Here is a 25,065-nt window from a genome sequence, read left to right as displayed (position 1 = left end):
TTCCATTCAAGATTTCTCCCACTGCCTTATGTTTTTCCTCATGTGCACAAAGGTATGCCAAGTGTTACCTGCCTGATTCATTGGTGGGCATCACAAAGCACCCAATGCACATTTACTTCTTTAGGGCAAGGTGCAAACTACTATATTATGTAGGGGAAAGTGCAGCAGCTATTGCATTAATACTTTGAACAGTCATCAAACTGCTGAAGAATAAGAACCATTTGTCACCATATTGCTGCACATTTCTAATCATAGGCACAGTCTTTTTCATGGTGATCTTAAGTGCAAGTCTACTTGGTGCTCTCCTCACCTGATCACGCAGCACTGGTCCCTGTTCTTCCTCTTCATGTTAAAGAAGCAGTTATCTGCAATAGCAAACACGTGTGGTGGTAGTTCTCCAAGGCGCTTGTTCATGTAGAGTCGCATTTGCTCCATGGTGTAAAGTGGAAGCTCCTCATAAGGATTTACAGCCACCAGGATGGAACCAGTATATGTCTGTACATAAGCAGATATGCATTTTTCTTAAAATACAGTAGAGATACAGAAATCATGACAAGAGGTAGTGTGGGTACAGTAGTATGCAATGAGCAATTGGAAGGAAAGGAAAACATTACTTATCTGTAACAATCAGGTTGCAGGCTGATGTGCTGTGGCTGCTGTGCACACTACTCCCATCTAGCACTGTGCTCAGAACATTACAAGTTGGTTTTTCGAGGTAATTCATGATAACTCCAGTATCTGTACAGTGCCCTATTTACACCCACTCTTCATTACATTATTGATGACAATGCTGATATGGCCCAACACCACTTACCTGTTTGTCACCATACTGAACTGCAACTTTCTAAAAAGTCTGAGAATGGGGGCGTGGCCAAGATGGCGACCGAGACAGACGTGGGCCTGTGAAGCTCCCGGCCCGAGCCCTCGACCAGACCTATTAAAAGCACCTGTGACCCCCTAACAGGGCCGGTGGGGCTATTAAGGTTCTGGACTCACTGACCTGATTAGCTGAAACGGCGATTGGAGGCACGTGAACTGCCGCGGTGTCCCACCCGCTACACAACGCGACCGGCCCGCAGTGTCATGGCGGCCGGGGTCGCAGAGTGACTGGCGCGGATCCCCACCGGTGCAGCGGAGACACGCTGGAAGACCGAGGAGTGGCTGCCAGGGGCTGTAGCTGGGCACTGTGGCGGAAGCGGCCCCAAACGGCGAAAGAACGGAGCGGGACATCCTCTGGTGGACTGAAGAGGCGCCCGCCCGGAAGGCGCGAAACTGAAGCCCCTGGCTTATGGGCCCATCGGGGGAAGTCGCGCACACGCCCGGACCGGGAGACTACCCAAGACGCAGCACCAACACGAGCGACAGCCTCGGGAGCCTGATGAGAGACGGGAGACGCCTGCAGTCACCCGCAGACGGCTGAAACCAGGTCAGCCGGCATGCAGCACTGTAGCGCGAAAATTGAGCCCCGGGATTTGGAGCCTAGCTAATGGAGCCCGCCTCCAAGCCGAAGACTCCAAGGGACTGTCACAAATAGGTCACCGGACACCAGCGCTGCAGCACGAGTCCGCGCCTCGGGCTTGGGGACCCGACAACACGGGCAGCGGCCTCGGGTGGCGCCGGACATTGGCGGCGCGGTCCCCGGTGGGCTGCGGTGGTGCCCTGCTGGGGGCCGCGAAAATTGAGTCCCAGGCTTTAAGGCCTGCAAGTGGTGGTCGCGGGTGGGCCGGTCCGGAGCAAATACGCAAGGCGCGGCAGGAGTGGGTGACAGGAGCCACATCTGGCCGCCCGTCCCAGAGATAGCTGCCAGTGGACTGTGAGTGAGGTGAAGTGGCCGGAGACGCCTGCAGACCACAGCGACCAGGTCGGCGGACACCGGCGCAGAGGCATCCGATTGAGCCCCGGGCTTTTGGGCCTAGCGAGGAGAGCCCACTTTGCCCATGATCATTGACCGGCACTAGCGAGGAGGGGCTGGAGGAGCACCTGACGATGATCCACTACCGATATCAAGGTACCCGGACGCCCAGCTGACACGAGTCCCGGGAAGGGGAGCGGCGGGGGGGCCCGTTCCGACCGGGCCTGGGTGGCGCCAGCGAAGGCGTGTCGCCCTTGCTCGGCCTCAGCGGGAGCCCCACGATTCCATCGAGTAGGGCGCACGACCTGGTGAGCCTGGCCTCGGCAGGCAGGAGAGCGCGCCCTCCCAGGGACAGCTTCTTCCGTGGTGTTGAGCAATTTACGGCCCCTGGGGTCGACAGACGCAGATACCGTGACATCGAGGTCGCGCAGAGGTGGCCGCACGATCACGGACATGCTGGCTAAAGGCTCCCATAAGGGAGAGAAGAGCCCAACGACACTGGCGGCAGTGTAGGGCGCAGTGGGGCAAGAAGAGGACGGGGCACCCATCACCAAATTATTTTTGGAAACCCTTTTTAACACATTGCGCGAAGACTTCCAGACATTAAAGCAGGACATGGCTGGCGAGTTTGGTGAGTTGTGTCGTGATGTGGATGGTCTGGGGGAGCGAGTGGCCGCAGTGGAAGACGCCAACCACACTAGAAGTGAAGAGGTAGAGCAGCTACAACAAGAAGTGGTACGTCTCCGAGAACAACAGGTAGGCCTACAAGCACACGCGGAGGACCTTGAAAACCGCTCCCGCAGAAATAATATACAAGTCTGAGGCATGCCACTCAAAGCGGAAGGGACTGATGTTACTCTCTTCTTGCAGGGCCTTTTCAGGGATGTCTTGGGTGAAGGGGAAGATTTCGATATCCGCATCGACAGGGCGTACAGGGTCGGCTTGGCACGCCTAGCGAACCCCCCCGCCCCCGACATCCTGGCGTTTCCTCCTGACTTTCCATTAAAGGACCGCATTCTGCAGGTGGCCCGCAAAAAACAACCCCTCCGCTACCAAGGCCATCCGGTGGCGGTGTACCAGGACCTCACGGCCATCACCCTGCAAAAGCGCAAGGCCTTCAAACCAGCCACCGCATTTCTGCGAGATAAGGGAATTCCTTATTCATGGGGCCATCCCTTTCGATTAATCTTCAAGTGGAACGGAGTCCTACAACAACTTAGGTCTCTGCGGGACACCTGCGCACTGCTGGGCATAGACCATGACGATGACACGCAGAAGGAGGACCCATCGGAACGATCCTCGCAAAGGAACTCACCACAGACCTCAGGCGACGGATGGCAGCGGGTGGGGCGTAGACACTCGCTGAAGATATCCCTTAAACCGGATCAAGCGACGGTGGCGCAAGCACAGGCTGCTGCCATCGAGGAGGTGTCCAAGGACACGGTGACGTCGGAGTAGGCGCCTGGGACATGTACCTTGCCCTAGCGCAATGGCTTCTGCAGTAATCAGTAAGGGGGTTTCTTTTTGCTTCAGGATCAGCAGGTCTGGGGAGGGACGGGGGGGCCGAAGAGGTCGCCGCCGCCACACACTCCTCCACGTAAAGACTCCGTAGGCCTGAATTGTGTACGGATAGGCCTGGGACTATGACAAGGTTGGGTTTCCAGTTGGAGTTAGGGAGGGGGGGCGGTGGTGGCAGGGGCAGGGGTCTTTGGGTTGGGAGTTTCAGTTGGAGTTAGAGTGGGGGGCTGCCGGGGGGGTCAGCTGGGGGGAGGGGGGGTTCGGGGAGGGACAGTTCTAGGGGAAGGGGGGGAATCCCGGTGTGGTACATCTAAGACAGGGTAACTGTGTCATTGGAATCCGGAGGCCTCTTGACATACAGCACAGCCTTCACACCTTTCCCATATGGCGGAATCCACGTTAAGGGTCCTTACCTTAAATGTTAAGGGGCTTAACAACCCCATCAAGCGCAGGGCCGTCTTGTCCTACCAAGAAAATTCTGAGGCGTAGGTGTGCCTATTTCAGGAAACTCACTTGCTCCCCAAAGACTGGCACAGGATGCGCTCCAGGGCCTTCCCGTTCCAGTACTACTCCTCTACACCTGAGAAAAAGGCTGGGGTGGCCCTTCTAGTGGCACGGCACTTCAAAGGGCAGGTTGGAGACAAAGTTGTGGAAATTAAAGGGAGATTCCTAGCTTACAACATCCAGATAGGTGGGTTAGCGGTGGTCGTAGGGTCACTTTATGCCCCAAACTCCAAACAAGAACCATTTCTTAAAGGAGCTCTAGCAGACGCCTTGGCAGCCAATACGAAATCCATACTGGTGCGTGGAGACACTAACTTAGTGAAGGACTCAGTTAGGGACAGGTCAGGCCGACGATTCGGGTTTACAGGGGCGATCTCCGTGGAGGGGGGACAGTGGCTAGCGAGTAGGGGGTTTGTAGATCTATGGAGAAGGAACCATCCCACCACCCTGGGGTACACCTTTTATTCACACGTACACCACACGTATGCTCGAATAGATCATTTCTTTGGTAACACAGATTTGGCCCCTATGGTCGAGGACATCGAGGTTCTTCCGGCAGCACTCTCAGATCATGACGCTCTCATGATACACATGCAAGTCCCACGAATCACGGTGCAGCGCAAGGGGGTCACACAACAGCTCCATGACCGTATCACAGAATACCTGCGCACGAACGATACCACTGAGGTCCCGCTGACAGCGCTGTGGGGGGCGCTTAAAACGGTGGTGCGAGGAGACTTAATCGCAGTGGCCGCTGCAGAAGCCAGGGAACGAAGAGAAAAGTGGCAGTCACTTTCCGATCAGGTGCTCGAGTTGGAACGGGCCCATAGCAGAACTGGGGCCCCCAAGATCGCTTAAGCTTAAAGCAGCCAGGGCCCAATTGGCAAGCCTGGACCTGGACGGGGCAGAATACGCGGCATTACGCTTACGCCACACTTACTACGTGGGTGGGGACAAAACGGGGCACTTGCTAGCAAGCCGACTCAAGGCCAAGACCCTACGCTCCAAAATCTCTTCCATTCAAAACCAAGAGGGGCAAACAACCCAAGGGGACGAACAGATCGCGGAGGTGTTCCGGGCATTTTATGCCTCCCTGTACGTGGCAGAGCCCGCCCCTGAACAGGGGGCTGTAGAGGCCTACCTCGAGGAGGCGGCGATTACACCTCTCAACGAGGCTAACCGGTGCTCTCTGGATGCGCCTATCAGAACGGAAGAAGTAATCACAGCGATTGCGCGCCTTAAACCGCTCAAAGTCCCGGTACCTGATGGCTTCTCGGCGGGCTTCTATAAAGCCTTTTGCCCCCTACTGGCGCCGCTACTGGCCAGACTGTTCAACTCCTTCCAAGGTAAAGGCTCTATTCCCCAGGACATGCTGGAGGCGGACATCACGGTCCTACCCAAGCCGGGCAAAGACTCGTCCCAATGCGCGGCCTACCACCCCATTTCACTACTTAACCTGGACCTCAAACTATTCACTGGCATACTGGCTGCGCGACTGGGTCCCTGTTTACCAGGCATCATCGAGCCAGACCAAGCGGGATTTATTCCGAACAAGCAATGCGCAGACAATACCAAACGCCTGCTCCACGTCATTGACAAGGCCCACTTTAACGACTCTGATGCGGCCCTCCTATCGGTCGACGCCGAAAATGCATTCGACAGGGTGGATTGGGGGTATCTTGATAAAGCTTTGACGCGGTTCGGGGTAGGGGACCGCTTCCGCACGTGGGTCGCCAGTTGCTACGCGGCTCCCCAGGCGGTGATCAGAGTTAACGGGGTGCGCTCCCGACCATTTGACATCCAAAGGGGCACTAGGCAGGGGTGCCCACTCTCGCCCATGTTGTTCGCTCTCTACATCGAACCCTTCGCACAGAAGGTCAGGGACAACCCGGCAATTGTCGGAATTCCGTTTGGCGGGGAGCCACAGACCATAAGTCTTTACGCGGATGATATCCTCGCAGCGGTAGAGGACCCCACGAGGTCCGTACCGGCATTCCTGGCAGAAATGGAGGCGTTTGGAAAAATGTCGGGTTTCAAGATGAATGTCGAGAAATCGTGATCTCACCTTTGGGGCGGAACGCCCGCACAGCTGGGCGCAGTCCCCGGTGCTACGGAGGCCTCTCATCCCGTATGTCGTTGCCATACCTGGGCATATCCTTGACACCCAACACGGCCCAAACGGTCGAACAGAACTATACGACTCTGCTGCTCACTCAATTGCAGGGTGATCTGACACGGTGGCATCAGCAGCCACTCTCTTGGCTGGGGCGCGTTGCGGCGATCAAAATGTCACTGTTGCCAAAGGTCCTGTACTTGTTTCAAACCATCCCGGTGACACCGCCGGTAGGACTACTCAAAAAACTACAAGACAGCATAAGGCAATTCGTATGGGCTGGTAAAAGGCCGCGACTTCGCAGGGACCTGACCACGCGCGCCACTTCGGAGGGCGGCCTAGGGGTTCCCGACTTACTTTGGTACTTCCAAGCATCGCAACTCCGGTACCTTCTGGAGTGGAGCCGACATAAATCAGAAAAACTATGGCTATTCCAGGACCGAACAATGTCCCAAATGAACTTGTGGAAGGTTCCATTCCTGAAACGTACCGACAGGCCCTCACACCTCAAGAAATCGCCCATCACCCGTACAGTGATGCAAGTGTGGGACAAGGTAGCGGTTACAAATGGCCTCACCACCTTTCCATCACCGATGACACCCCTGTTTGATAATCCGGCCTTTGAGATGGGAACGGTCCCTGGGTCGTTCCCACAATGGAGGTCATCGGAGTGCAAGTCGGCTGGTCATCTCTTCGACCTCGACGGCTTCATGCAAATACACACCTTACAAGACTTCTACACACTCCCCCAGATTCAGAGTTTCCAATATTTCCAGCTCAGGCACTGGCTTACCACAAGAGAGGTGCTCCCCCCACGTGAGTAGACATCTCACAGCTTATGAAAAGTGGCTCCACAACGAAACAGACGAATAGACAGGTGATCACGGACCTCTACAAATTGCTACGCCTGCCCTCTTCAACCGCGCGCTCCGCGGGCCAGAAGCGCTGGGAGCGAGAACTGGATTGCTCCTTTACGGACAAAGAGTGGCAGGACATTTACTTCAGGGCCCACCACACTGCCCGAAATGTAGCTAGCAAAGAATCAGCAGTAAAGATAGCATATTACTGGCACCTGACACCAGCACGGCTACACCAAAGTAATCCGCACTGCGACCCGACATGCTGGAGAGGGTGCGGCCAAATAGGAACAATGACTCACATACTGTGGGAGTGTGCAGACGTAAAGGAGTACTGGGAACAGGTGCTTCGTGACATAGATAAGCTCTTTGAGACGGAGATCCCCCGATTTCCGGCATACGCACTATTAGGCCTCCCCAACAAAATCACATTTCCCCTCAAGTCACTCAGAGGGAAGCAGATGGGGTTGGCAATGGGTGCAGCGACACAACTTATCCTATCACTATGGGGCACCAAGAGAACATCCACACACACGGGGTGGCTTCACAGGCTTTGGTACACAATGGGCATGGAGCGGATACAGGCCTCCCTTACTCAGACAAGGGACACCTTTCTGGATATGTGGCAGCCCATGGTCTCTCTCTTGTCGGAAGAATTTATTGAGCTCACATGCCTGAAATACCTCAAGGTGCTTCGCTTGGCAGACGAATTAAAGAGGGACACGGAGGCTTCGAACTAAAGCTCACACTGCATATATACCACATACTGCTTGGTAGCTGCATATTGACCACACCGGGGGGAGGGATCCGGGAGGCAGAGGGGCAGGGGGGGTTTGGGGAGGAGGGAGAGTTGGTTGTTGTTGGGGTTTTTGACTGCATTGTCGGCCGGCGTCAGGCCCTTACCCACTTTCATGGACACATCATCATACCTCGACGAGGGTTTTGCCCTCGGGAGGGAGGGGAGGGAAGCCGGGTGGAGGCTTCAGGTGTTCTTTGCAATATTCATTTGCCGACTTGTCATATGTTTGATGCCACAAAATTAAATAAAAATGATTTAAACCAAAAAAAGTCTGATAATTTGTCTTTTTGAAATTGTTAGCATATTTTCTAGTACCTATAAAAGTTATGCTGTGTTGTGTAAAGCTCTCTTGTGCTCTTGTGCCTTGTAAGTGCTGTATAACAAAATAAGTCAATAAATGAACTACCTTCCCTAAGCACACAAATCACCAGAACACAAACTATACCTCAGACTGTGTTTTCCTCCAAGGGTAGGTGTATGCGTGTAGATGTAAAGCTGGTATATTGCCTTTCTACTAGGGAGTAAACACACAAATACGTTAATGAATATAAATCATGACCGTGTACATATGTGTCATGTCTGTATTCTCTTCCGGGGTGATGGGTAGTCCCAGGCCAAACTGCAGCAGAGGCACTAAACCAAATGTTACAAGTAGATCTGAATAGCAGTACCCAAATTACTGATTACCTATGCAGTGGCTTGAGAGTAGAGGCAGAATGCATGTGGAACAATGTTTTAGGCAAAGGCAGTCTGACTTGTGCTTCTTGCCTGGCGTGCTATGTACACACAATGTAACTTACAAAATGTGTGGGTCAGAGACCATGTAGCGATCTGACAAAAATCCTCTAGTGGGATACAACCAAAAAAAGTCATTATTGCTATATTTTTCGTGACTGGAATGTGCTCTGGGTATGTTTCTCAGTGGGTGTTTTACTTTAGCATAACATAGCTCACTCAGTGCACCTAAGAATTCACTTTGCCAGCCCTACCTCTGAGATGGGTTACCAGGCTGTGGTTGCACAAGGGCACTACACAGTTGCTTGGTTTTCCTAATGGACCGAGTACTGTAGATATCGCACATGATGGTCTTCCAGAGATCTAATGAGCGCAGTGCTTTATTTTCCAACAGTATTTGTCTCTCTGGGTAAAAGGAGACTAATGGTGTGGACTGCTTGATATGAAATGGCAATACGGCGTTTGCCAAAAAAAGAGCTGGGCAAGCAGCTCAATTCTGTTACGTTTACTTGCATAAAGAGTACCTTGAATAACAAAGAGAAGTGATGTGATAGTCACAAGAAAAATTACCTTCCAAGTGAGGAATTGGAGTGAACATGGTTGGAGTGGCTCGAACGGGGCTGCCATATGTTGACTAGGGACAACGTTAAGGTCCCAAGAAAGAAAATGGGGAAGTTTAGGAGCATTTACTGTTTTTTAAGACCTTCAATGAAGTTCTTAATGACAGTGATTTTAAAAATTGGCTGATGTTCTCTGTTTTGTAAATGTGCAGCTATTGCTGCTAAGTTTACTCATATAGAAGTACCAGGCAGCTCTGATGTTTTGGATACAGACAATGTGTTTGACGTTCGCTGTTAAGAGCTGAATGTGCTGCTTGGAAACGTAAGTGAAAAAGCATTCCCATTTGGTCTCTTAATAGCATGCATTTGTTCCAGGTCTCTAGCCTCTTTTAGGATTTGCAAGCATTCTTCTGATAACTGTAAACACCCACATTCTAAGACCTCAGTTGCCAAATTACATGAATGAGAGACTTGAGGTCGGGATACAGTTAAGGTCATTAATGCTAATAGAGCACATCCTGATGAAATTGTAGCTTTTCATGTGGATGAATGGACATCTCAGAAATTAAGAAGAACCAAGATTGAGGAGCCCAACTCAGTGCAATTAAAATTAGTGTATATGGTGCCTGCTACATTTTTTGTATTACATAAGAAATCAGAGGCAGCATTGCAAAAGCTTAAACAAATACCTTTGACTAGCTCATCCATAGGGCACTTCCAAGGAACTGTGGATGTGAGTAACTGGAGGAGAAGCTTTGCAGTTTTCACATTTCGTGTTAATAGCAAACAGGTCCACGTTTGAGAATGGTGGAAGTAGTGAGTTCCCAAATGTGTCCTGCTGAGGAGATAGGCAACATAACTGTCCACTCTTCACCGCTGGGAGGTGCTGCACCAAAACCTGTACATCTGATGATGCATTTCCCAATGACAAATCTCCAGAGTCAGAGTCATTGGGCAACCCAGAAATTGCACTCCACTCCTCATGGACCTCAACTGTAATGGAGAGTCCTCCAAATCTGTACTGGGGTCAAAGACCTCAAAGTCTTCAGCTAGCGTTCCTATAGGTGACTTGCTACATTTATAGCACTGCATTTTCACAGAAAATACCCACATTTAGTCCTATTGGAGCTGTCTAGTGTTCTTGCAATGAAATACACTACATGCTGAAGAGGTGCTTACGTTGGGGTCTCTGGGAGAGCCTAGTTTACAAACCCAATGCTGGTATGGCCACAGGAACTTGCTCAGGGTCGGACTGGGACACAATACAGGCCTATGCACCAAAATAAAAGTAGCCCTATTAGTGAATTAGATACCTAAGAAAGTGACCCAGGTTTGTAAATTAGGTCACTTTTATTCTTGTAAAGACACGCTGTATTAGTGTTTTGCAAAGAATGGAAAACTGCATGGATTGGAGCTTGCTGCAGGCAATGTTTGTTTTAATGTCAGGGAAATCAACAGTAAATACCAGCCCAGCAGACCATAAACAGTCCCACAAACTGGCAAAAATTGGCCCACACACTGACCTGTCAGACAAGCCCATCAGGCACTGACTGATAGGCCATTCCGACCCTCAATTTACTATTGCAATAAAAGTTGAGCTTAAAGTGTTTTTCATACTCTATCGACAAACAATTCATTCTCATTCGACCTGGCCCCAGGCTCTACAGAGTACAGTTTACATCCCACTAAATCTTGAAGCGTTTAAAGATATTTATGTGATAATGAAGCAGTCTTGGAAGTCCTCAGTATCCTGGTCCTCCAATGCCACAGTTATTGATGTATACTTGATAAAAGAGAAGTTGAATCTTGTCCGAACCAAATGGCGGAAGAAATATTAATTTGAGGTCGGGTCTGTAGTACATTGTGGGTTACAGGGTAGGTAGCACAAATCACCTCGAACCCAATACTCCTTGTAACTTTCCGAGCCCAGTACTAGAAGGCAGGAAGTCACAGCATACGATCTACAGTCACACTGTGGACAATCATCAGGTAGAGCAAGTGCATGCCCTTCCACCTCATCAAGAAAGAATGAGTTTTGGTGGGCAGTTAGGGGTGAGTAACAATGTAAATTAGAAAGATGAAGTGGAGCGGTGCGGAGGAGAGGTAAAGATCCACGAACCAAAGAAGGAGGCTCTGTGATCACCCACCTCATAGCAAGTTATTGGTTATAGTTATAGAAACCACCTATCACAAGTGTCATGTTTAGAATGCCCTTTGAGGCAACACTGTCAATGAAAGGCAGATGTAGACTTGGTCTCCTGCTTCATTTTGTGGTTTTCCCTTAAGATCACTGCTGACACTGACACTCAAACTGGACGAGGCTCCAGGTATGCCTACAGGAGTACAATGGGTTAGGTATGTTTATGACTAGAAAATGTATGATCATATGTAATTATGATGTAAGGACATTCTGGGGTTGACATCTGATGTTCAATAGCTACAGCAAATCATATCCACAATAGAAGCTCAAGGTGTACACATCAGCAGTAGCTCCATTTCAACCGCACTGATCCTGAAATAGGCTGGGTTGCACTCAAACAGTGATCGCATTGTATTGATATAGCTATATTGCATGAAACACAACATTCCGCTTACAGCAGACTGCCTACACACTGTCATGTGAGAGGGGATTGCTTTACAGCAGGATTTACTATACAGGCTGGGGTATGATGAACTGGGGACATAAGGGTTCTGATATGAAATTTCGAGACGTGTGCTGACCCAGGCGGTGGGTATTTGGTGGCACGCTGCTTTAACGATTTGGCAGCTTTGCTTGTAGGGGTGAACGGCATTATTTACGATGACCCTCAGTTTTATCATAATCTACGTGCCCAGCTTGCTCAGTACAGGGACATGCCACAAATACGGGGCAGAGATTTTAATTGTGTACTGTGCACTGAAATGGATTGGTCCAGGGGCCAGCCAATGTGGCCCTTGGCTGTGGCTTGCACTCTTAAATTGCCAAGCAGTGTGGACTGCTAGACATCTGGAGACACAGGTCCCCCACAGCAGTGGGATAAACGCATTACTCCACAGTGCATGACATTCACACGCGCATAGATTATTGGTTATGTCTTGCAGTTTGGTAGTACGTGTACGGAGGTGCCAGCGTTTATCACGCACATGCTTGGATCACTCATTGGTGTTGATGGAACTGACGATGGACAGCCACATGCCCCCTGTGTTCGCTTCGAGATTTCCACCCTACTCTCTCCTGAATGCTGTGTTCCTGAAGGAGGAGCTGGCGCAGGTGACTGCTACTTCAAGAGTAAGATAGGATCGGTGGAGAAATTCTAGGCTGTCTGGGAGACTTTCAAAGTTTGTATCCGGGGGGCAGGGGTCACAAATTCCAAACAGGCTGGCATACTCAGATCAAGGCTGAAGTCTGACATAGCTGGCTTACAGCAGGTACACAGAGAGACAGCAGAGCGGAGGGTGCTGGGTGAAATTAAGGTCAAGTTAGAGGAGTTTTATGAGGTGGCGCATAGCAAAATCACTCACCTAGGGAAATAAGTGACTGTAAGGGTTTATGGCGAGCATACTAGTGCAACTTTGGTAGCGCTCCTGAGACCTCGGCGAGAGGATGACAGGATTTTAGTGGTCCAAGACGAGTTGGTATGCCCTTACTCACGTCGGAACAGGTGACGGAATGGTTCTGCCATTATTATGCAGATTTATATGTGTTGTGTCTCCCCTCATGACGATTAAGCTACAGCGGACAACCTACCTCACTTTGCAATGAAGTGACGGATGGTGGAGCACAGAGAGTGTCTCATGGCCCCACACAGCCCGTGTAACTTATGGCAGCATTTAAAGGTATGCGGGTGAGAAGGCGCTGGGCACTGATGGCTAACAGGGGCCTTCTATAAGGCCTACCAGGTGAAACTGGTGCCGCACCTTGTCACCCTTTACAAGGAAATGGTTAAGGAGGGCTGCATGCCTCCCTTGATGCGCGAGGCTCTTCTGGTCATCCTATTGAAGCTGGGCAAACACGCCTTCTGTTGCTTGTCTTGCAGACCTTTGTCACTGTTAAATACTGATACAAAATGTTTTGTGAAGGTGCTAGCCAACAGGTGGGCACCACTACTCCCAGGTATTGTTGTGTTGGAGCAAGCCAAGTTCGAACTGGCCAATCAATAATTTATAATCTAAGAACTCTCTTTAGTGCTATTATTTTAGTTGGCCTGGAGGTGCGTGCTACTGCAGTATTTTTGGACGCTGAAAAAGCATTTGACTTTGTTGAGTGGGGGCTTCATGCTTCCGGTTTTGCGATCAATTGAGGTGGGAGATGTCTTTTTACAACTCATTAAAGTGTTTTACAGGAGTCCAAGGCTGACGGGCGAGTCCTGGTTAATTGCATAGTCAGGGATGTCATAGCTATCGCGATGGGCACCAGGCAGAGTTTTCCCTTATCGTTGCTACTGTATGCCATGGTGACAGAGCCACTGGTCTGCGCATTGCACAAAGACCACGCATATTGAGAGATTTGTTTCCCGCAATATAACCTGATTATATCCACATATACAGATGATACACTCCTCTAGATGCGGAATTCAGAGCATAATTTATCACCCATTCTCTGTGAGGTCCTGCTGTTTGGTACCAATTCCACCTTGCGTATTAATTGGGACAAACCCCTAATATTCCCACTCACTGCAGCAACTGCACCAGTACAGAGCAGTGGATAATGAACTCAGTGCGCTACCTTGGTATTCAAATCCACACAAACCCATCAGTGGTGCTGCTGGACAACTATGGCAGGGCCATTCAGTGGCTTACGGAGGCTGTTGACTGATGGATCAGACTACCTCTGTCGCAAAGCGGGCACATTGCTATAATGAAGATGGTGGTGTTGCCCAGTTTCTTATTCCTTTTTGTGAATATTCTGATTCTTCTCCTGTGAGCAGTATTATGCAACTTGAGGACACTTTTGTTGCACCTGGCTTGGACTGGTAAACAGCCACGGGTGAGTTGGGACACGTTAACTCTCTCCCTATGATATGGGGGGCTGAATGTCCCGGATCTGGATGCTTATTACAGAGTCACTCAGTGTGTCTTTACCCATTACTGGCTGCATGGGCCAGGCGACCTTCCTCATTTGTGGCTTGAAAGGAATGCCTCCTCCCTGCTTTCGCTTCCTAAAAAGTTGTTTGATAGGCCATTACGACACTATAACACATTTGTCGTGTTCAGTACCACTGTGTACTCTTGAAGGAGGCTGGCTGAGCACACTCTTGCCCTCCCCTTTCCTCATCATAGTTGCCAATGGAGTTATGTATGTGGTTTCCCCTGGAGCAGGAGAAGGGGCAGCGGGAGACCTGCAAGGGTTCCATCTAACGCACATGGGCGACTTCTTTCAGGATACATTATTGCGCAGGTTTGAACAGGTGCTTGCGCAGGAGGTCATTGCTTCTTCCTCCTATTTTTTCCTGACCTGCTGTTGTTGGTATTAGGACTCTGGGCACTTTACCACTGCAGGTTATGGATTGGTGTTTCCATGATTAACCGGTTTGATTTAAGTGTCAGTCCCTAGTAACGTGCACTGAGTGTGCCAGGGGCTGTGAATCAAACGCTGGTAGTAGGCTGCAGCACTGGATTGTGCCACCCACACAAACAGCCCGTAAAGTGTAACTGTGGCCTGCCATTGCAGAGCCTGTGTGCAGTTAGGGACTGCCATGTCCACTTGGCAAGTGCACCCACTTGCCAGTCCCTAAACCTTCCCTTTTCAACATGTTAATCACCGCTAAGGTAGGCCCAAGGTACCCCTGTGGGCAGGGTGCATTGTATGTGAAAGGTAGGACATGCCCTGGTGTGTGTGGCATGTCCTCATAGTGGATTACAGCCAATTTTGTTTTTCACTATTGCAAGGCTACCCGTTGCCATAGGCCAGAATGGGCAGTTTGATTATAACATCTTATAATCCTAACTGACCCAGAGAACATGGTAGAAAAACGAGTTTAGTATGCCTGAAATCTCAGAATGATAAAATACATATTTTAGTGAAGTTGGTTTTAATATTCTGTGTTTGAAAATACCACTTTTAGAAAGTAGGTATTTTCTTGCCTAACCATCCAGCCTGCCTCTGCTAGTTTGTGTATTGCATGTCTGGTTTGTGAGTGACAGGGGCTGGGGTGGCTCCAGGAGGCAGGGCGATTCAGCACTAGGATGAATAGACCTATCTGCATTGGGAGTGTTCTGAGGAGTAGCACCTGGACCTGAATAGGGCTGTGCCTGCCTTCCACAATGCTGGTTCCACCTCCTGTGGTACGTCTGATGACCCTGGCCCACACTGACAAAGGAAAAAGTTGTGCACTGGCAGAATGCACCCAGAAATGGTTTGGACTAGGTACAGACACTCTCTGCCTTCAGAGAACACATTATTTGGTGGTATAAATATTGGAGCCTAAACCCCAGAACTTTAGAACTCTTTTGGATCAAGAAGACTGCCAAGAAGAAGAGCTGGAGAAGCTCAGAGGAGGAACTACCACTTTGCTGTGTGTGTGCTTTGCTGTGTTGGCCTGCAGTGGCTGCTTCTGTCTTGTAGAAAAACCAGGAGTGAGGTACCCGTCAACTGTGTTGGGATTGGGGTGATAACTTAAAAGAATATAGTATCCCAACTGGTATTATTTGAAGGCAGTTAGCAAGGATATGCATACAACATTATCCGAAAGGAAGCATGGAGACTCTATATGATTTTAACATGTGCTTGAGGCATCATTTTATATACAAATATTTACACAAGGGTAAAAAAAGGGAAGTAATTTGCAGTTATTGCAGCACTGCAGTATACAATTCACAAAAATGGAGAACAACCCAAACTGTACGTGGTGCTCTAGGTGTGGTAGACGCGTGGTTACTTGGAACCCTACGGACATACAACGAGGCTGTCTCTTGCCGAGATTTACTCTCCACAAGCCGATCACTTCCTGGATCGGTTCGATAGAACTAACACTCTCCTGGACCCCCCTCGACAGTACTCTTCACTGCCTACCCTGACCAGGAAGCCATTCCGGATCCCGCCCCCCCTCATCAGCGGGCCCTAAAGCATATTTATGGATCGAGAGCCACGCCCGACTTACGGTTGATGCCCATAGACCCGTGACTCGTCTCTTCTGATCGTCCCTCAGCACTGCCCTCGACCAAGTCCTGATGAGGATCCTGAACTAACTAGGATCGAAACGCCGTCGACCTTCCAGTGCAAATACAGGCGCAACACACAAAACGGTTCACTATATTGAACATACTAAAAATTAACCTTTAAATCCACTTGTAACCGCTGTGAACCAAATATTTCACTGTATATTTATGCACCAGTCACCTCGCGCCACCCACGCTGTTTCACATTGTCACATGCGTCGCTACCTTGGTTTTCACTGTCACACGTAGAGCACCACGTACAATTTGGGTTGTTCTCCATTTTTGTGAATTGTATACTGCAGTGCTGCAATAACTGCAAATTACTTCCCTTTTTTACCCTTGTGTAAATATTTGTATATAAAATGATGCCTCAAGCACATGTTAGAATCATATAGAGTCTCCTTGCTTCCTTTCGGATAATGTTGTGGGCATATCCTTGCTAACTGCCTTCAAGTAATACCAGTTGGGATGCTTCTGTCTTGGGCAGTGAAAGGACTGGACTGAACGTTCTGCAATCTATTTTTATGAGTTTCTCCAAGGGCTTGAGATAGAGCTTGCCCCCTGTTCAAGAAGTCTCAGGAACAGCAAAGACTTCAAGCTCTTCTGCCCTCAGCACTGCGTACTGTGTGTTTTGTGCTGCAACAGAAGAAAAGCAGCTCGAAGATGTCTACGACTACGCTGCCGACTCCGTGTCCTGAAGGCACCGCAAATGGGACTGCTGCAACGCAACTCTGGTCTCACCGACGATGCCTGCTGATGCCACCACTGAGCCGCTGCTCGCACCGCGACATGTGGGCACTGCACTCTGTACCGGATTGCTATCTGACAACACCATGGCACCGCAGAGGACACCGCCTCAATGCCGCACTGCGACTTTGGTATCACCGACGCCGCCTGCTCATGCCGCCACCGAGCCGCTGCTCGCACCGCGACCTGTGGGCCCCGCACTCCACACCGCCTAGCTTCACGATGACGTCTTGGTATCCCCAACAATGCCGCTCCATGCCAAAATCGACACCGCTGCTTGCGCCGTGGTTCAAGGGCACCGCTCGTAACAAAACACAACACTCATCCCGCACCGACACCGGCGCCATTGACTCCAATTCATCCACCGACGACAGCGATTCGGCAATGCCGATGCCGCTGCTTGCACCATGACCTGCCAGCACCGTGACGAGCACCGCCTTCATCTCGATCCGGGACCCTGGTCTGACCGATGACGCCATCTGATGCTGCCACTGAGCCGCTGCTCGCACTGCGACCTGAGGGTACCACACGCTGCACTTCGCACCACAGCACACAACGCCTGCCGGCGCTCCTGACTTCATTAGAGAGGAGATCGACCTGCGACGTGTGTGATTTCGAGGACCCCGACGAATCGTGCACCGACCTCTGGAATTGACACCTGCAGATGCCGTGTTTTCAGAAGCTCAACGAGAAGTCATAGATGCCCTGCATTTCTAAAAGGTACTGTTTGCGGGTCTTCCCGACACGATAGCTGGCCCGTGACGACGCGGTCACCCAGAACTGTTTGGATTTATTTGCTCATGACGCCTTGATAGCCCCAGATGGAGCTATCAACATCAAGGAACTATTTTTAAAGCACATTTTGATAAGTGAAGATTTTGAAGTACTGTATTGTGGATTTTTATCATTTTTGGTCTTGTCTTAAGTATATAAAAATATTGGATATTTTTCTAAACTGGTGTGGTGTCCTTTTGTAGTGCTTACACTGTATTACTGTTGGTTATGTGCAAATGCTTTACACACTGCCTCTAGGATAAGCCTGACTGCTCACGCCAAGCTACCAAGGGGGTGAGCAGGGGTTATTTTAGGAGTGTAACTTCCTTATCCTGACTAGGAAGAAGGGTCCCTATTTGAACAAAAGGGCAAACCCTTGCCAACTAGAGAACCCCCATTTCTAACAGTGAGCTATTGGGTGAAGGATTGCAGGAACCTCTAGAGTTACCAGCCCTGACATTTGCGCTGCAGGCGGTGACTCCCCAGTGCCTCATTGTGAAACTGTATGCATGCTCCCAAGATGTGCAGCAGCCGGGAGTCACTAAAGTTAGGCTGGACTGGCAAGAAGAGCTAAGCAAAATTATCAATGATAAGCAGAGGATCTATTGCTGTTCCATTCTCAAAACAATATCCCTGAACAGCCGACACCAGTTAATACATTTTAAACATCTTAATAGAGTGTGTTATACTCTGGCCTGCCTATTCCACCATGGGTTATGGGACAGTTTGTGCTCCCTTAGATATGGAGAACAACAGGCAGGATTTTCTCACGCTGCTTGCTTCTGCCCAGGGGGACAGCGCTATTGGGATGTGATAATGGGTGATATGTGGGAGATAACGGGCCAACACATTGAGCTGTCTCCACTGTTGGTCCAGCTGGTCTATGGCAGGGACATCCTGAAGTTGGTACAATGTCTAGTGGCCTTGGGACTATTGTTGGTGAGGGTAACAATGTACTGGGCAAAGGGAACATTCCTGACGCTGCTGGAGTGGCATTGTGATCATGGCATATTGTAACACTCCGATGCACTCCATAACCTGATGCCAGAGCCAAGCCATCTGAAGGACATCTGGGAACCCTAGCAGGCATACCTGACTCGGACAGAGAATACCGAGAATGAGAGCGCAGGAAAGGATGAAGTGGTGATGAGTGCAGAAGCTTTGGAGACCACGCCTCAGTCCAAAAACAATATTGACTAGAATCAAGGAGAGAACACTGCACCGTGGCAGATAAAGAGTAATTAACCAGAACCAGTTGGAGAGTTGTTAATTGATGCCAAGATGAAAGCCACACAGAGAATCACTGTTTGAAACCAGAGACTAACAGGTCATGTGGCTAAAGTGAAAGAACGAACAACAGCCTAAATAAAAGCAAATCATCATCAAGCGACAATGTTATATGGTTCACAAGAAGCTACACAAATGACCATCAGTCGTGGTCAACAACAAAGTATCACCAACCACAGACAGGAAACAAGATAAGAGGGAAGCATTTGGCACAGCCATAAGATTTCTATGATAGGAGTGGCCAAGGACCAATGCCTGTAAGAGCATTTTTGATGAATGTCAGTGGGAAAGTCTCTAAAAGACGGGGAGAAAAGTCTTTAGCGTAAGACTATGGAGAGTAAAGACAACCAAGCCATTAATTATTACGGTTCAAGTCTATGGCATTACCACCCCTCACCTAAGTCTTCTCCCTTGCCAGCCTTCAGGCCTTGAGAAAATGTTTTCATCTACCTAACACCTCTTCCCACCATACCCTATTGTAACAAACTCTTTTACATGTTTTAGGCGCCTCTATGTTATCTCTGAATGGCGCTGTGCATCCTGCTGCATGTGCTGCACTCCACTTACCAGATCTGCACTATAAATCCCCCTAATTAAATAATAAATTACAGAGATGAATGAATGCACAATTGAAAAAAGGACAGAGAGGGAGATTGTCTAGTGTGAAAGAGAGAAACTAAATCAGATAAGAGAAAAGTAGAGAACAGAAAAGCAAGAGAGCAGACAGAAAAAGAATAAGAAACTGTAATATAGTGAAAGCAGATACACTAATATTCTGGGATAGAGATAACGAGTAGCAAGGCAAAAGGCGAAAGCAGAAAACTTTAGAACTGAGCAGCAAATATATATAAAAACAAAGGGAATGACAGAGATTGAGAGAGGAATAGAGAATTGGCTATAAATTCTGAACACTCACATAGATGTTGCGTTCTTGGTGGCGGATGAGAAGGTTGCGGACAATCCCTGCTTCATTCAGGTCTCCGAGGCTGATCATGTCTTCCACTCCATTGACAGAGCTGGGGTGCATCGAATGCACCATATTCGTATTGTGAGCTCGTATCCAATGTTCCTGAAACGGAAAAAGTTATGGGTGCACTTCATCAACTCCAAAATTGTCTTATTTACTTAAAGCACTAAACTGTTTCCAAAGGTATGGATGTCAATTGGCCAAGATGTCAGAGTTAGTAGAGGTGATATCATGTGCAAGTTGAATTGCAATCAGTTCTCAGAATTAACCCACTGTCCTTCCCCAGTTCTCACAACTGTCTCCAATATACTTCAGAGGGTAAGAGGAGGACTCGATTGGAAAATTAAGGAATGTAAATAGGGTTATAAGATCCCAGTTTCCTTTCTGGTCCTCACACTGCCTGCATTACCCCTGAGACCTGGGTTAGCAAGGACAGTGTCAGCAGTACCATGGGACAAGGCAAAAACTTGAAAACCATCAGTGGTTAGCAGAGATGGTGTTCTTGGCAGTACTACTTAGATGGCATTCAGTAATTTGGCTATGACCATGTTGCTGAGGGACCTCATTTGTAGAGGGATTAAAAAAGTTTCTTGCATAGGAGAGGTTGATGATTTTCTCCTGGGCACTTGCCTTGGGGCACTAAGACTTAGGGCAAGATTGCTGGTGCTAGTACAATTTTGTTGAGGTCAGATGATGTGAACAGTTTCTGATGAGGTGCCTCCTTGCACAGATGAAGCATGAACCTATAGTGCTCATGGTGGCATTCTGGAGCACTGAGGTATACTGATTGAACTCCTGCTATAGGTGGCAGTGAAGGTGTTGGAAATGGCTTGTCGTGGTGATACTGCCAGATAGTACAAGTTTTTCCCACCCTTTTGCCCCTTTGTCCGTTTAGGAGCACAATGCTTTGTACTTCTCTGAAGCAGCCATTAACACCACTAACTGAGTTAAAGGGCTCACAGAGACAACACTGAGCTATCCTTGGGCGCACAATATGAATTTTTCAGGGACTTTAAGCTTTCTAAATTGGGAGTGTGGTTTTCTGCAGCTCTCCTGAGGCTGTTTGCATAGCTAATGGTCAATGGCTAAGGCAGACTTTTGTGGGTGAACTGAAGGTGTCATCAAAGCACGGACGCCATCACCCTTCAGTGGAGTGCAGTAGTTTCAATGGACATTGCTGCTAAAGTCTTGGCTATGACTGAGTGATGGGTATAATCTGCATGTCTTTGTCCAGTCCAGATTGGCACTGGAGGCAGGTATCCTGGATGAAGGATCCATAATAGCATTGCCCTTCCCTGAAAGCCCTACTAGAGAGGTCAGAAGCGAGCACAAGGAAAACAGCAGAGGAAAGTACTGGTAATGCTGGTTAAGACCGGGGGCCAAAGAGTGGAGCTGGTTTTGGATACCAGAGACTGTGCTGGGGTCACCAGGAGCTACACCACAGGAACTGGAAACTGTGGTGGAGGGTTCCTTGTCTATCAGCATTCAGGCCATCCAAAAAGAAGAATAGAGGTATGACAGCAAGAATCACAGCATGGAGGTAAAGCCTGTCTCTGTGTATAAAAGTAGTGGCAAGGGTTGGGCATTTCCTTGTTCAATTGCTCCTTGTCCGATGGTACAGATGAGTCTATCCTGACCACCATAGAGTCCATTATGCAAAGGAGTGGAACAGCCATGGGAGGATCCAAAAGAAAATGAGCCTTGAGAAGACAGATTACTTCTTCCGTTGGAGGCTTCTGAGAGTCCTGAACCTGTGGATGTACCAAAGAAACCTGTCCCAATTTCTACTCTTCCAACATCTGGCTAGGCAAAAAGAATGGTAGTCACATATTCCTGGTTCTGGTGCATTTTCAGACCTGGGACAACTCCACAATAAGAATCCTTTTAGGTAGAGTCTGCAGTGGGTGTCTCCAATTGGTGTTTCTGCTTCTTCTTGTGTCCCGTGCTTTGATGGGCACCCGTGATGTGCCTGAACAATGAGGCACACTCAATGTCTTCACTTCTGCTTGTGCTGAAGGTCTCTGCTTTGTGGCAGGGTAACACCTTCCTACTTAACTATTGTATGCAATATGCAGAAACTGGGATCAATAGTGGGGTAAAAAATGAATCAGGAGTTGGACCTGGTGCGTTAGGATAGGACTGCAAGAGACTCCAAGTTGGGGGGGTGTGGGCAGGCGCCGAAGATGGCAGACACGTCTTACTAACATTCTACGCTGAATCCCTTCATTATCATGTGTATCCTGGCTGGAAGGCAGATCTTCCTGCCTTAACATACACCCTCCATGCCTGTACACACCTGCCTTGCCTGGTGAGGGTCGTCTGGACCCTGGAGGCGGCTCGCGGCGGCCCTGGATGGTGCAGCCCGCTGTGCTGTGGGAGCCCGGTCCCTGCCGCATGGTCATCCGCTGTGAGGTGGCCCAGCTCCCTGAACTGCTGCTGTGGCGGTCCCCGTGATAGTTCCGGGACTGCCACTCGCTGCTGCCCCCTGACTCGGCGGATGTCCTGAAGAGCAGCAGAGGCAGCCCTCGGGCTGCCAGAGGGGAGCGCCTGCCACGAGGGGCTGGGCTGTTGCTGCTGAGGCCGCTGCTGCCTGCTGAAGCCGCTGCTGCCTGCTGTCTGGGGACGTCTGGACAGGTCTCGGCTGCCAAGGTAGGCCCGCCAGATTTATTTGTGGCGTCTGCCCGGTGGGTGGGGGGCCATGGGGGTCGGTCCAACCTAGAGACCCTTGCCTGGATACAGCGCGGTAATAGCTGCATGACCTTTGGGGGTGAGCTCCTGGGCAGCTGCCGCGATACCCGCTCCTGCGGTGGGCGGCCTCAGGGGTTGGTCGGGCCTAGGGCCCCATCTGGAGCGCAGCACGTGGGGAGGCAAGCCTGTAGGGCCGGTGGGCCGGGTTATCTCGCCTGTGGTGGGGGGCCACGGGGGTCGGTCGGACCTAGGGCCCCCACCGGAGTCCATTGTGTGACCTGGCCAACCTGACAAGCCGGTGAGCCAGATCATCTATCCCATAGTGGGGGCCCAGGGCCTCACATAAATTGCCTGAGAGGGTCGCAGCGGCTGCCATGAGGAAGATGGCCACGGGGGTCGATAGGGCCTAGGGCCCCTCACCTGCAGCAACTGCGGAGGTCGCGGGACGGTCCAACTATCTCCACATCAGGATTAAGGAACTGCTGGGGTCACATACTCCTTCCTCCTGAGAGGCGGTTCACCCGCTGTGCTGTCTGCTGTGGCCCTCTCCTGTGCTCTGTAGCCTTGGCGTAGGGTTGGGAATGAGCCACGACACACCCAGTATACGCGATATATGTCTGACGGCGAGCTGAGGGACAGTGGGGCCGAGCATATGTCATCCCTGTCTAACCCTCACATTCTCCTGCTCCCACCTCTGACGGAGTGATTGCTGTGGCGAAGGGTCGTGTAGTGCCGGCGGCGGGGCCAGTCTTGTAGGTGAGGGTCACGGGGGTTTTGCCGGGTCTAGGGCACCTCACCTAATCACACTTTGCGGGCTATGGACCGGGACATGGCCCCGCAGGCGTGTATGCTCTGCGCAGAACTGCCTTAGGAGTTCCTTGGCTGAGGCTGCTGTGGACGGCCCTCGTGATTTTTGCTGAAGCCAGAGTCTGAGCTGTACACCACCTATCTGCGAGGGCGGGGTGCTCTCTTCATTTTCCCCGACTGTTGCCTCTTCTGTGGCCCCTGTGAGGGGAGTCTTATCGCCCAGAGGGACCTTTTAGTCACTGAACTCACGGTGGTACACATCATTGTTGGAGCAAGACCCCCTTGCAGAGAGACCGATCCTAGCCACCGACGCAACCACTACACTGGGGAGACTGCAGAGGAGCGCTCAGCAAATCGTCATGGGCGGCCTACGTAACAACACCCCTCGTGATGTACCCCTTGGGGGCCAGGCTGGGACATTACTCACGACTCCTGGATCAACAGCTGCGATGAATCAGTCTGACATTGCCACCAAACTGGACTTTGTACTGGCGGCTGTTGAGCGGACCGGCAGCGCCCTGGACTTGATCCGCACCTCCTTGGAAGGTCGGATGGACACTATCACCTTGGACTTCACGCTTCTCCGGGCTGACCACCACCATCTCTCAGACCAGGTTGATTATGCTAGCAGATCTCCAACCCGATCCCGGAATTGCTCCTCCGCGCTGCAAGATCAACTGGACCGGGTTTGTACCCTGGAGGAGAAGGAGGATGACACGGAGGGTCGTTCACGCCGGAATAATGAAGGCGTGGTCAGTCTCACTGAAGGGGTGGAGGGACAGGATCCGGAGACCTTCACGGAAGCCTGGATGAAAGAGCTCATGCCCCCCGGATCACTCACCCCACAACTAGTAGGGGAACGGGCCCATCGAATATCTGCTTTCAGGCCCCCTCCTGGGGCTTGCCCTCGTCCCTTCCTATTTCGAGTTCTTATTTCAGAGACAGAGATGCTATTCTACGGGAGATGGGCAAACACCCCCGGCCTAAGGTACAAAATGTCACTGTCTCCCTCTTTCCTGATTACACGGCTCAGGTACAAAGGAGACGAGCCACCTTCATCGTAGTAAAGAAACAGCTCCGTGATCTAGACCGCCGCTACTTCTTACTCTTCCCGGCCCGCCTGCGAGTTATTAGAGATGGCAACACAAAATACTTCGACTCCCCCGCGGAAGCATGGGACTGGCTCGAGGAACAGGGGTTGGCGACGGCGCCCAAATCGTCTGATGAGTCCCGACTTCGTGAGCGCCCCGCGGAGGTAGACGCAGGGGGAGAAAAGCCAAGAACGTGGGATCTACAGTGGCCATCCCCAGTCCTGACCAAATCAGATTGGAATGTCAAGGGGCCGTGCAGGCAATGGCGGCCCTCCAATCCTCCAGATCCTTGTCCCAGTTGACTCTGCTGCCTCTCCGCCCAAGTCCGGAGCCGCCGAATCCACGCCTGAATGGTCCTTGGATGCAGACTTTCCCCCAATCCGGGGTGTCACCCCACAAACTGCAGACGGCAATATTTGACATTTCATTTGTGTTCATATCAGACATCACTTTGCTCAAGGGCATGTTTTCTTTTAGTACCTTTGTGATGCTCTCTCTCCTGCTCTCTTGGGGCAATTGAAGGGGACAGTATTTACATTGACTCTTCCCTCTCACTGGTCTATTTTCCCCCAGGAGTCCTACAACGACACTAGTTCCGTAGCCATGATTTGGCGTGATTGTTTGGGCAG

The 25,065-nt window shown here is 50.5% G+C and overlaps 1 protein-coding gene across 1 annotated transcript in view; it reads right to left on the bottom strand.

The window, feature by feature from the left end:
• MYO7B (myosin VIIB) overlaps window positions 1-25,065 on the bottom strand; it is a 1,196,498-nt gene that overhangs the window by 991,719 nt on the left and 179,714 nt on the right. Inside the window, exons 4-5 of the mRNA XM_078666047.1 lie at window positions 19,800-19,952; window positions 311-495 (exon numbers count right to left, since the gene is read on the bottom strand). Of these exons, the coding sequence (XP_078522173.1) occupies window positions 311-495; window positions 19,800-19,952 (338 nt within the window). The remainder of the gene's footprint in view (window positions 1-310; window positions 496-19,799; window positions 19,953-25,065) is intronic.

Source organism: Lissotriton helveticus, chromosome 11 (assembly GCF_964261635.1).
Source record: "Lissotriton helveticus chromosome 11, aLisHel1.1, whole genome shotgun sequence".
In the NCBI taxonomy this organism is placed as follows: domain Eukaryota; kingdom Metazoa; phylum Chordata; class Amphibia; order Caudata; family Salamandridae; genus Lissotriton; species Lissotriton helveticus.
Note: the sequence above shows the minus strand (reverse complement) of the source record. Positions and strands in the feature narration are given on the sequence as shown.